We start from the raw sequence: 14,527 nt of genomic DNA, 5'->3' as shown, positions 1-14,527 counted from the left end.
AAGAATTGACGTTTTTGATGGAAGAATCTGCTTTAAAGTTTTGATTTCATTTATATACATCTGCACAGTGTTTACAGGAAGTTAGTGGAAGAGGAAAAATTAGTGGTAAATCAGTGTCATATGTATGGTTTATAGTCTGTTTGAAGAACTTCGTTTTAAGCTGTTAATTATTTTCTTTGGTATAGCTGACAATTCTGCTCATAACATGCAGCAGTGTCTTTATACTAATATACAGGCCTTCCATTTTAGACTTTGAAATGTACAGTGAAATATCACAGTTGCTTAGGAAGAGTCATTTGGTGATGGCTACATCAGTTACATGCACTGCCAGTTATGGTGAGGTAAACCAATAAATTCAGTGCCAAAAAGTTTATAGTTATGGTGAGGTCACAGCACTAATAATGTATATAGCATTAGTCATTGTACAGGAGGAAATCAACCAGAGCTGCATATGGGGGTATAACGTGACAGATGTGGCAGCTAGGAAGTGATACCTCTTTGACATCTGTAATACTACAGTCGGTGAGACTGTAATAATGTTAGTATATCCCTAAGCTAATTGCTGTTCTGCATATATCAGCATCCTTCGTCCAGGGAATGCAGTTTGTTTTAATCAAAGAAAAAAAAAACATACTTGATACAACAACAGTTAATTGCTTTTAAAAACTGATCTTCGATTTTATACATTATGATAGCTCTTAAATATTTGTATTGTTAATTAGTCTTAATGTTTCAGTGTTTATCACATTATTTGAAATTATTATAAATTACTTCTGCATACACATCCATACATTCAATAGTAAATAGTGTGGGAAGAAATAGCCAGGGAATAGTGTTTGTGCATTGATGTACTGCAAAATGTAAAAATAAAATCCAAATAATTATTGATTGTAGAAGTAAAGCAGTATGCACACATTAGTGTATATGGTAAATGGGGCAAAATAGCCAGGTAATAGGACATTGGAATCTGGTGCCATATTTTGATTGGTTGTTCTTCAGTTTGCGTTTGAAAGTTGGTATCCCACAATTCCATCAGAGTGGGTGAGGTTACATAATTATGTATGCAAATTAGATGCTAATCAGTGTACAGATTTGTACCTATTTTTCATGGGCCTTGTCCAGATTTTTGATGTTTCCAGGTTGAGAGGTATGCATCTGGCCTACTTCTAAATAAAACACATTATCTTCCTGTTACAGGAAGAGTAACTCAGTTTCTGCCCCCATTCATTTTCAGGCTATTTAAACAACATATATGTCTGACCAAGGAAAAGGTGACTGTGAAAGCGAATCAATAAAGACCAATGGATGACTGAAATCCACTCCAAACAAATTTAATAGGAACACAAATACACAGCATGAATGCCAAACAAATACATTTTCGTTTTGAAAACTTCATCAGATGTGGGTTGATGATTACTAGCAGCTTAAATACCTTCCCTAATTGAAAGATGTGCTTTCCATTAAGTAATTAAAATTTTCATTAAGGAACTTTAAAAACTTTTTTTGTGGAAAAGTAACAAAGAACATTCAAACAAATCCAACGTAAATCTTATGAATGAAAATAAAATATTTTACACAATAAAATTAATAAAAACATTTGTCCCTTAATTCAAGGTATAAATACAAATATAAATGCATTCATAAATTAAGAACCATGTGAAATACAGAGGAAACTAAACAAATTGTAGGACACTAGCACCCTCTTGTGACTATTCATGAAAATGTTTTATAAAAAAATCATGACAAAATGTATAAAAGAAGAAATAAAAATATCTTAAACATTCTCCATTGAACATAAAAATCCAGCTTTGTGCAAGGAATGTTAATAAGTTAAAAAAGTGAGTAAAAGTGTGAAAAAAATGTTTGAAAAATGTAAACAAAGGGGAAAGAAGGGGAAAAAACAGCTTAAAACCTCACTTGGATAAACCTATTATTACAATTTGGCTGATCTAAGGTTGAGCAAAGGCTTTAGTGAAATATACATGTCTGCCATTAACAGCATTTGTGGTAAGATCACCATTTGCACAAAATGTATCCTCCCTGGCAGAGAGTATTTTATTTTATTTATGTATATTTTACTTTGAGTAACTGGACCACTTCATAGGACCCAGTCATGAGTCATGATCTGTCACAGTAATATACCAGACACAGGTCACCTCTTAACAGTCTGTAGGATACCGAAAATAGTAACAGGGCTTTGAGTCAGTCCATATAGGACATGTTGTTTATCCTTTGTACCCTTTCAGTAAGGTATCTCTGTGGATGTTCCAGTTGTTGCACGTGTCTGGACAGATACATGCCAAAGGGGGCATTATATTCAAAGACTAGCCCAATGAGGGCTGAGTAAAAGGGGGCAATGACATCCCTAGATCTAGACACAATCTATTCCTGAAGATATAAAGGCCATGTTGTTGGATTCTCCCTTGGACACTCAGAATCTCTTTGGTCCTTCTGCTGAGCTTTTTAAAACCTTACAGAATCAATTCAAACTGAGATGGGTCCAACGTTTAGAGGTTCCAAATGTCCCAGCTGATTAGTCCCATGATAAGTCTTTCCATGGTTTTGCATATGAGGCTGGTTAGACTTATATGTCTGTAATTTCCTGGGTCTGTGGAAGGTAATCCCTTATGCAGGTGAATGACTGTAGTTGTTCTCCATTCACTTGGTACAAAACCTGTATGGAGGCTGAGACCGAACTGTGCTGTCAGGGGTGTGGCTGAGACTGAACAGTGTTGTTAAAGGTGTGGCTAAGACTGAACTGTGCTGTCAGGGGTGCAGCTAAGTCATGCTTCATGATATTTAAGATGCATCCAGGGATATAGTCAGTACTCATCCATGCAGTATTTTTAGCTTTTAGGACTTGGTCTTGTGTGACAGCTAAAGGCAAACCAGTTTCAGGTACATCTGAGTGATAGCTGGAGGCAAGCCAGTTTCAGGTACATCTTGAGGGACAGAGAGGTAAAGTTAGAGCTAAAAGTTTTGGCCACTAGGTTGCCTATATCTTCGGCCACAGTGTAGGTAACACCATTCACAATCAGCTCAGTACATTGTTCTGTTGTGCTTTTGAGATTATGAACATAACTAAAAAAGCCTTGTGATTATTTTTAGCTTGGATAGCTATTTTACCCTCAAACTTAGCTTTGGTTGAGTTTATTAAGCTCATAAATTATTTGTTTATTTCAGTGACAAGGGCTCTAATATTCTGGGAATTATTTTTTCTTATATTTGGTTAAAATTATTTTTCTTTTATTATAAAACTTGTTGATGTTATAGCTCCAATTTGGTTTTGTTTCTGGGGTTTGCCCTGCATTTGTTTCTGTGGGGTACAGCTGCATCTGTGCAGCTGTTTACATTCTGATATTGTGTGTTGGTGTATGTTTCTGCATATTCAGTGGAGTTAACTGGGTTTTTTAGGAATTTGAAGCTTGTCAATGTATGGTGAAAGATAGCCACATTTTTGTACCATTTGGACCTTCAGCTTTTTGGATCTTCTGCAGTTATCATATCAGATATATACATGCATACATACACGAAGAAAGAAAAAAAGGTGTGCTACATAAGCATAAATAGAATCTTAGCAAAATATTTGACATGAGGGTTGTACATTACATTTGTACATGGTTGACACGTATGCAGTTTTATTTATATAAACCTATCTGCAGCATTAGCAGAGTTACTTTTATTTTCTTTTTAATTATTATTTAATTATTATGTTTTCATCAGCTAGGAGAGATATAGTTATTATATTTCTTATCCATCCATCCATCCATCCATCCACAACCCCGTTTTCCCATTTTTGCATATGGGGTCAGTAATGTAGGAAAGAATATTACAATTGCAGTGTATTTTGAAAGCATTTGCAAAAATGTTCTTGCTGATGGTGCTATTTTACCCTTTTACTTTTTTTTTTTGTTTCTTTTTTAATGGTTGGAGAGTATTCTGATGCCTGACTTCAGTGAGGCGATGATTCCAAGTTGCAGGGCTAACTTTGCAGAAGGCATTTTCACCACAGTTATTTATACATATATATAGATATAAGTATATGTATATATATATATATATATATATATATATATATATATATATATATGTGTGTGTATATGTGTATATTTGTGTGTGTGTGTGTGTGTGTGTGTGTGTGTGTGTGTGTGTGTGTGTGTGTGTGTGTGTGTGTGTGTGTGTGTGCGTATGAGAAGTTTTTATAGGGCTGAACCACAAGCAAGTCACAGACATTTTATTGAGCAAAAATTGTCTTTTTTAATGGACTTTTTAAGAGTGTCACGTAGTTAATGCAGAGGATTGAGTTGCTTTCTTTAGTTAAAGGTTTAACTCCCCCAGTCCCCATTTACCATCTGTGTGACTTTTAGGTTAACCAGACACTGCTCTAGGTTAGCTATAAATAGGCTAAACTCTTAAATGATAACAGCATGCCTAGTAACTACTAAGACACTAAATATTTGTTGACTGTTTAAAACTGGTAGACAGATATCAACTAGTTATGTTAGACATTGAGTCACTATTGTGCTTTCATTGCAGTGGTATGCAGTGGCCATTTTAGCTACTGGCCATGATTTATGTACACTTACTGCAATGGTTCCAAATGGTTAACATGGCATATTTTGGTTCTGGGATACAATTATTCAATGACAGTGTCATGATTTATAATATATGACCCAAGATCACGGACTGTTTAGGCCGAAACTAGTGAATGGGGTTGAAATGCCCAGCCTGCTTTTACTTTTCTCTTCTTTTTGACCTGCAACATAAGATATTCCCATTAGGTCCTCATCTCATAAAGTCTAACACTGTCACTGTACAATTCTGCCAGTAGCTGTGGTTTTATACCTCTCACCTTCTTTTGCTTATGAATTGTGAACAAAACCAAAAATAATGGGAGTTGGGGACAAAGACCCAAAATCATGGACAGTTTTTAAATATTTCTCAAATTAACTTAACAGAACAACAGGTTTACATTGGTATTCATTCTCTGAACTTTGAGAAAGTATGAAACTCTTTTGCATAGTATTGTTGACTGACTGTAATCCTCACTGATTTATGAGAAAAATCAAACATGTTTACAAATGGCAGGGTACAAATAAGAAGCAACATCTAGGACAAGAGAGAGGCATGAGCAGGACTGCAAAATTATAACACCACATTTCATGAGAAGAGATGCAAATATGACTGCAGAAAATCTGGATTAAAGCTGCTTCTGTGTTATTACTGGCTTATTCTCAGTTTAGTGAATATTTGCTTGTAATTGTTTTATTTTTTAGTTTTTGGCTAGCACCTTGCAACAAAGTATTTTTTTAACAAATTGTCTCATGGATGTAGTTATTGCTACTTTACAGATCCAAACAACAGCTTTATGTTTATAATCCCAAAGATACATGTATACAGTAATGCTAAAGACAGAATTGTGCAATGGGCGTGCTTAATTAATGGTGTGCATTTCTCATGTAAGCATGTTGAAGGTGTGAAGCAGAAAATACACAGTTTACAAATGTTATCAGTCTGTTCTGCTCCATGAATGTATCACCACACATTCAGCAATTTTTAGTATTTTGATTTCTGATTTATAATACAGTCATTTATACAAATAATATCTTTACTGTAAGAGTTAATGTTTCCCCTATTCATCAGTGACATATCTTCTGACCTGCCCCATCTCAGCTTGGTCCTTTATGCAGATGATACATTACTACTTGAATCATAAAAGAGCACTTCGACCCTTCAGCAGAAACTTCAGTTTAGCTTTACAGATTTTCTCCACTGCACAAATAAAAATATGTTCTTAATCAATGCCATGAATTCTAACATGACCATATTTATCACCCTGCAAAAACTCCCTAAATTCCCAAATCTAATTATTATGGATACAGATGCAATCCACTACCATTAGTAACAGAACAGATGTACCTAGGGATCACTTTTGACCCCACTCTTCATTGGCCAAGCATACTGACAATATTATTATTAAAATATTCCACCAGCAAAAACCACAATATAGAATGACACATAATCTCGCACATTCTCATGCCTACAGCTCAGTTTACCTCTTGTAATGTTACATTTCAACTCAGACACATATAAAATACAAACTACTATAAACAACATTTGTAGATTTGTTCTTCTTGCAGAATCCCAAACTCATTGCTGCCAATTTCAGTAGCGGAGAACATTTTTTCCATCATCATGCATACATTTTTTCTTATTTTTATTTTTTTCTGGTTATTTTTTTTCACTTTATTCAAAATGATGTGTAATAACAATACTAATTATACAATTATATATATTTTTATAGATTGTTTTTAGGGTTCTTGTACACAGACCTGAAGAAGTCTAGAAGGATGAAAGCGATCTTTGTTAACAATAGGTTATGAAAATAGAAATTGATTTTTACATGCAAAATGTATATGTATACCCAGTATAAGGACAAAATGATTGACTTCAGCAATTGGCTAAGCTTCTGGTGTCATTCAAAGGGGATCCAGTATTTGTCTGACTGGAAAGACATGATCGACAAACCACAATGTTTTGCCAGAGATGGTCTGCACCTGTCACCCCTGGGATTCAGGTTACTGGCTAAAGTTCTTGCCACCCTTATAGTGCCTTTTTAGGCAAGGTTCAAAGGATAAAACCACCACCATAACAGATACAAGCATGCAAAATATGAAGGTAATGCTACTCAATGCTAGAAGTCTAAACCTCAAAATGCACTCTCTCGAGGCACTCCTAAAAATGGAGAACATTGATATCTGTGCAGTGACTGAGACCTGGTTCAAGGCTCCAGAGAGCACCCCTGCAATACCAGGCTACAATTCTTACCACACGTTTCGGCCACAAAACCAAGACCGAAACACTAAACGTGGAAGAGTGTCTATATTCACACCTCCAGGCTAGTTGCCCAATACAATGCATCTGAAATTCTCCGGGTGCAACTAACACTAGGTAAGACTGCAATCCAAATTGTAGCTTGCTACAGATTCCCCACCATAGCCCAAGATTCTCACTACACCTACCTAAACATACTGGAAAATATTAAGATACAACCAAGCACCCTAATACTGGGTGATTTCAACTACCCTGCCATTAATTGGGAAAACTATTCGGGTACCAACCCCTTTTCCAAACGGTTCTTGGAATTCATAAATTCCAACGCCCTGGATCAACTAATCCATTGTCCCACCAGGGGCTCCAATATCCTAGACCTGGTCATTACCAACATGGGAGATAGATGCTCCACACCAGTGGTCACCCCCTCATTGGTCAGGTCTGACCATAAGCAAATCACCCTTGACATCCACATCCCCCCCCCCCCCCCCCGTAAGGAAACCTCCTTAAAAAACTTCTCCAAAGCCAACTTCATGCTACTGAAGTCAGAAGTGACAAACTTCACAACACCCACGCAGACGGGATCTGGAAGTTCAACTGCAGAATCCTACACTAAGGCACTGTACGAGCACATCCACTCATGCATGAATCGTGCCATCCCAAATAGAACCAAGATGCTCTTCTCCAAAAAAAGGAAGCCAATCTGGTGGTCCCCTGCTATAAACAAACTATACAACAGAAGGAAGAAACTGTTGCAGAAAAGAGGAAAATCCCAGGATGCAAAAAACTCCCTCACCAGCCTCAGTAAGAAGCTGAGATCCCCCATAAAATCCTCAAAAGCAAGTTACGAAAATAAAATTGCCAAAGATTCCAAAGACAATCACAAGGCATTCTATAATTATGTCAAGAATCTAAATGGCAATGCTCAGATCTGCTCTGAGCTACAATAGAATGGCATTAAATATACTGATCCCAAGGATATTGCCAATATCCTGGCAGATCGATTTAGTGCCAACTTCAGCCCCCCCCTCACCCCCTAAAGGGCCCATCTCAATACCAAAAGATTGCCAAATTCTGATAATCACAGCCACACAGGTAGAAACAGCACTCTCCAAAGCTAAGAATACAGCATCCATGGGTCCAGATGACATCCCAGGCTGTGTACTACATGAACTACAAAATGAACTGGCACCCCACCTAAGTGTCACGTTTAATCATAGCCTCACCTCAGGCTTCGTGCCCACTGAGTGGCACACAGCTACAGTTATCCCACTCCACAAGAGAGGATCTGCCTTGGATCCTGGGAACTACTGTCCCATCAGTCTGACAAGCCTGACCTGCAAGGGCATGGAACGCATTATCATGGAACTTATAAACAAAGACATTGGCAACCTTCAAACACTGGACCCCACCCAGTTTGGGTTTGTGAAAGGCCGATCTTGTCTCCTGAATCTGATTGACTTCTTCGAATCAGTCTCCAGAGCTGTGGACAAGGGTAAGGTGGTCCACACAGCCTATCTGGACCTCACCAAGGCCTTTGACACCATCCCCCACTTTGGAATCATAAACTTACTAAGCTGGGCATAAATCCCTACGTCACTCGATGGGTTGCCAACTGGCTTACTGACAGAACCCAGACTGTAAAAGTAGCCAACTCCAAATTCAGCTCCAGACAAGTGACAAGTGGAGTACCTCAGGGTTCAGTCCTGGGACCACTCTTGTTTGGCATCTACTTCTCTGAAGTACAGGCCAACACTAAGGGACTCTGGCTAACAAAGTTTGCAGATGACTGCAAACTGGGAGCCATTACTGAATCCCCAAATGATGTGGATATTCTACAAAAGGGCCTTACAGAAACAGATGCCTGGCGCCAGAGCCATGGGCTCAAGCTTAATGCCAAGAAATGCATAATTATCCCCTTTAGAAAAAAAACATGTACCCATGAACTTCCACATAGGTGGCAGGACACTAAACATCGAAAGTGTGATGAGAGACTTAGGGACACAAGTGGACAGTGGTCTCACTTTCAATAACCACATTGCCACAACAGTCAGGAAATCCTTCTATGTGGCACACCTCATCACTAAGGGCTTTTCATCCAGAAAAAAAGAGGTCATTGTCCCACTGTACTCATTCCTCATTAGACCCATTGTAGAGTATAATGCCCCATTTGGTATGTACCTCACAAGACATCTGCAGCAGCTGGAAAGGCCACAGAAATACCTCACTAAAAGAATCACAGGCCTAAAGCAGATGCCATATGCTGACCGTCTAAAAAAACTCCAGCTATACTCTGTGGCATATCGTCTACTCAGAGGTGATCTCTGCTTAACATACAAGGCCATGTCCAAACCGGAGCTGTTGGACATGCTCCACTTAAAGAAATCCCAATCCCTCAGAGCCACATGCTCCAGGGATCTAAACCTTATCATCACAATGAACAAAACATGCTGGAGGGATAGGTTCCTGACCCAGATACTCCCATTACTCTGGAATAGACTGCCCATACATGTCAAGCAGAGTGCCTCATTGGCCCTCTTCAGAAGGAGCCTTGATGATTGGATGGGAGATAGGAAATTCACCCCGGGGATCATGTCACTCGCCCTGCTAGACAGGGGCCATGAGAAGTAAATATTGTGGGAAGAAATTTCCAGGGAATTGTTATGGCTAGGCTTGCATAGGCCTTAGGGCTGATAGCCTAGTACCAACCTATGAACCTATATATTTTTTATTGCCAAATGAACTAAGGTTGATATATTTCCAGCCATGTAATATATTGTCTTGGATAAAATCACAGACTTAAATAAGAGGTACCACATCATTATAAATTTTATTTAAAGTACATAAGGGTTATATATTATTATGACAGCTACTAAGTAGGGCAGGACCAGCTCGAATGTCACACTGATGGGGGAAGGGATGTGAATTTAACATGTGTACCAATTACACTTTGTTTTACATCACAATAAACCACTCCCATGCCTGATAAAAAGTATATATATATATATATATATATATATATATATATATTTAGAAAGCTTGTGAGGAAATTATTACTCTATTTTTGTTTTACTTGGATCGCTTGTCTGTGTACTTAATAAAGGATTTTCGACTGGAAACAGACTGCCTGCCTTGCTTGGATTACTTTTGAATACTTAGTAATGCTGTACAATTATATATTTTCTATTACTATTTTTTGTTTTGTTTTAACTTAAGACGAGTTTAAGTTTGCTACTTCTACTACTATTGTCTGATCTGATTAATATACAGTGATTAACCAGAAATATATGGACTGAAAATCTTCCACACAGAGAAGTTTCTTACACTGTTTTATTTTTGGACCCACTACACTTTAATGGGTTGTTTTGAGACTTCGGGGATACCACGGAGATTATTTGTTTTTTCTACTTAGCTGTCAAACCAACAAGCTGTTAAAAATGAGACACTGTTCCCCCTTAAAACAAAATTACAAATTTAGCAGCCTAACTACAACAAGCCAAGAGGATAGAATTGCCCTCACTGACCTAGTTTTAAAACCTCCACAGGAGAAAGGGTTATCACCAGGGTAGGCCCAGCTGTTTGGATAAATAATGCAGTCAGTTTGAGACCAGTTTTATTTAACCCCCTGGGCTAAATAATGCAGTTAGTTTGAAACCAGTTTTACTTAGAAAGCACATGACGTTACATAAAATTTTAGATGTAATTGAGTGCCTTTTTTATTGGTTGACTGTGTCATATGATATGTGATTTTTAAATATAAATTGAATGGGTTTTGTAAGATGTTGCTTAGCACTGAAGAAGGGGCAACCCAAAAGCTTTGCTTGTTTTAATAAAGTGAAGAACGTTCTGTGGTTCATTTTTATTCGTGTATTTAACTCACATTGTAATGACATCTTTCTTGTAGAGATGTACTTTTAACAAATGATTACTGCTTGAATGCCTGCCTTTGTTGTACTTACTGTAAATAATAGTACACCTTGCATTTATATTTGTCAGTAACATACACATGTAGCATTGCTATGTTTTTATTATACTATGTACAACTCTGTGTATTCTTTAGTTTATGTATAATTTTCTGTTTGTGTCTTGCACCACGGTGCACATGTTGTGACTGAAAAGGTTCTGTCATCCTGTCCACTTATCTGGTTATCAAAATGAAATAAATATATATTTTTTTCAGACAGATCCTGCAATACTTTATTATAAAATTGGTAACAAAGGTTGCATTTGCTGTTTGAAATGGAATATGCCCCACCTATTCAACCACATCAGTAGCAATGACTTTGTTCAGGGATGCGTCAACAAGACAAGCATAATTTAAAAAGTACTTGTTTCTATAAGCACATAATAAACATAAGAGCACTCACATGCAAAATAGCTTCTGTTTGCTCATCTTGGAGAAAAACACTGTCCTTGAAACCTGTAAAACAAGAACACAATAGATAACTCATGCTCTGCTTACATTTTGGAGCTTCTACATAACTAAAGTCCAACTTAACTTAATCAGTTCTAATATTACTGTACTGTAACAGACACAGCATTCCTAAATACATAATTCATTCATTCATTCATTTATTTATTCATTTTCTGATAACCAAATTATTGTATTCAGGGTTGAGGAGGAACTACTGACCTTTCCATTAAGCAGTACGTATAAAGCAGGTGACCAGTACTGGTGGGAACACCAGTCTGTGGTAAAACACACACACACACACACACACACACACACACACACACACACACACACACACACACACACACACACACACACACACACAAACACGTGCACTCGCACATATGCATTCACACTCACACACATGCACATATATATTAATATATACACACACACACACACACACGCGCGCGCGCGCGCGCGCGCATGTGCACTCACGCCACACATGCACATTTGGGCTGTTTAAACTATCACCATTTCACTAACTGGGATGAATTTGAGGTACCCAGCAAAAAATACATGGCTAGAAGGAGGGTATGCATGTTTTGTATGGAAGGCACCAAAGCAAAGTGCCATACACAGCTATCACCAAAGCAAAGTGCCATACCCAGCCCAACACCAAAGCACAGTATCATACCCAGCCCAACACCAAAGCAAAGTGCCATACCCAGGCCAACACCAAAGCACAGTGCCATACCCAGCCCATCACCAAAGCACAGTTCTATAATCAACAAAACACCAAAGCAAAGTGCCATGCCCAGCCCAATACTAAAGCAAAGTGCCATATAGTAAGAAACAGCAATGCTAGCTGCTGCAATGTGCTGTGGCTTCCTAAACCATACAGTATTTATAATATTTACTTAGACACTTATTTTATTGGTCACTGGATAGGTGCATCGGTGCTAGGAATTCATTTTAATGATAGCATGAATCGCACCAACTAAAACAGGTACCAGCAGACATTACACGTGTACTACCTCAGAAAATAATACAGGCAAACTATCAACACATAGTAAAGTAAAAATAAAATATTTGTAAGTCACAGACTAATATTGATAAAATGAAGTAAAATGTGAGGCAAACTTTAAAATAGTAGTGAGGAAACCAATAGAGAAAATTGTACTTATAAGGAAGGAGATTTGTAAGGAAAATGTAAGAATTAGGATGCACATTCTAACTACAATACCAGTAAAATAATACTACATGCCACATGCCTGATAAACATGCAAGCTTCTCCATCTGCTTGTACTGGCTAGTTGGTATGTAGCCTCAGCAGCTGCCGTGGGAGGGGTGTTTTGGCAATGAGGGTGCAGTAGCTGAAGGCATCTTGCCTATACTGATCTTTCGCTTACTAGCTGTAAGCTGTAGCTGATTTAAGGGTCTTGGTTAGACTGAGAAACTACAGGAGACTTGAAGTATGACATGGGTCTGGTTGAACATCACCTTCAAAATTAGAAGTGCAATGACAATGTTCTACATTCATTTCATTGCAGTTGCTCAAATGCCACATTGGGACTGCAAGTGTGAATTCTAGTACATGGTTAAGCATGAATCTGTATATGGTGTTAAGTGTGAACTGACTCCAGTGGTCACCTTAGTGTAATGTGTGCAAGGTGACATCGGAGTTCACCTCAAAGGATAGACAATGATCAAACACAAAGCCTAGACATTTGATTGGATTTTTCATGTACAGAGAACATCTCAAGAAATCATAAATCAGAAAAAAATTATCCATATTCCTGAATACAAGGCTTGGTTCAAAACATAAAGCCCTGCTATTCATTCTGAAAGTGGTCTTGGATGAACTGTATACAGAGTTTTGGAGGTCTTCAGAGAATGAGAGCAAATAAACTTAATCTAATCATTACTCCAAAGCAAAGCCATATTTATCTGTGTACATGATCCATTTTACTCATAGAAGGTTTGACAGTAGTCAGTAACAATTATGAATGAGTATCACAGATTCACCTGATGCCGCTGGTACAGTCAGGTGTTCAGCATGGCACCAAATAAAAGCCATTTATGCCTATATACATAGTTCTTTTATGGGTCTTGTTAAGCTGCCCAGAATACTGTCTACAAGTTAAAATGTACAGTTTCTTCAAAAGAGATGGTCTACCAGGTCAAATGATAAAGCCACAAAACCCTCTTCCACTGAATGTACTCTACTTCAGTGTCTCACAACATGGTCATCTAGACATGCTACCACTGTCACAATGCATAAACCAAACACAAAGTGATCATCTAGACATGATACCACTGTCACAAAGCCTAAACCAAACACAAAATGATCATCTAGACATGATACTGCTGTCACAAAGCTGAAACCAAGCACAACATGATCATCTAGACATGATACTGCTATCACAAAGCCGAAACCAAACACACGATGATCATCTAGACATGATATGGCTGTCACAAAGCTGAAACCAAACACAAAATGAACATCTAGACATGCTACAACTGTCAGAAAGCCCAAACCAAGCACATGATCATCTAGAAATGACACCGCTGTCACAAAGCTGAACCCAAACACAACATGATCACCCAGGCATGATACTGCTGTCAGAAAGATGAAACCAAACATAACATGAACATCTAGACATGATACTGCTGTCACAAAGCTGAAACCAAACACAACATTATCATCTAGACATGATACCACTGTCACAAAGCTGAAACTAAACAGACGATGATCATCTAAACATGATATGGCTGTCATAAAGCTGAAACCAAACACAACATGAACATCTAGACATGATACCACTGTCACACAGCTGAACCTGAACACAACATGATCATCTAGACCTGATACCGCTGTCACAAAGCTGAAACCAAACACAACATAATCACCTAGACATGATACCACTGTCACAAAGCTGAAACCAAACACAACATGATCATCTAGACATGATACCACTGTCACAAAGCTGAAACCAAACATGACATGATCATCTAGACATGATACCGCTATCACAAAGATGAAACCAAACACACAATGATCATCTAGACATGATATGGCTGTCACAAAGCCGAAACCAAACACAACATGATCATCTAGACATGATACCGCTGTCACAAAGCTGAAACCAAACACAACATGATCATCTAGACATGATACCGCTATCACAAAGATGAAACCAAACACACAATGATCATCTAGACATGATATGGCTGTCACAAAGCCAAAACCAAACACAACATGATCATCTAGACATGATACAACTGTCACAAAGCTGA

The 14,527-nt window shown here is 37.9% G+C and overlaps 1 protein-coding gene across 1 annotated transcript in view; it reads right to left on the bottom strand.

The window, feature by feature from the left end:
• Positions 1-14,527, bottom strand: part of LOC122788869 (interferon regulatory factor 2-like) — a 590,221-nt gene that overhangs the window by 115,437 nt on the left and 460,257 nt on the right. Inside the window, exon 7 of the mRNA XM_044055774.1 lies at positions 11,202-11,254. Within this exon, the coding sequence (XP_043911709.1) occupies positions 11,202-11,254 (53 nt within the window). The remainder of the gene's footprint in view (positions 1-11,201; positions 11,255-14,527) is intronic.

Source organism: Protopterus annectens, chromosome 14.part0, assembly GCF_019279795.1.
Source record: "Protopterus annectens isolate FY-2018-M chromosome 14.part0, PAN1.0, whole genome shotgun sequence".
Taxonomy (NCBI): Eukaryota; Metazoa; Chordata; order Ceratodontiformes; family Protopteridae; genus Protopterus; species Protopterus annectens.
Note: the sequence above shows the minus strand (reverse complement) of the source record. Positions and strands in the feature narration are given on the sequence as shown.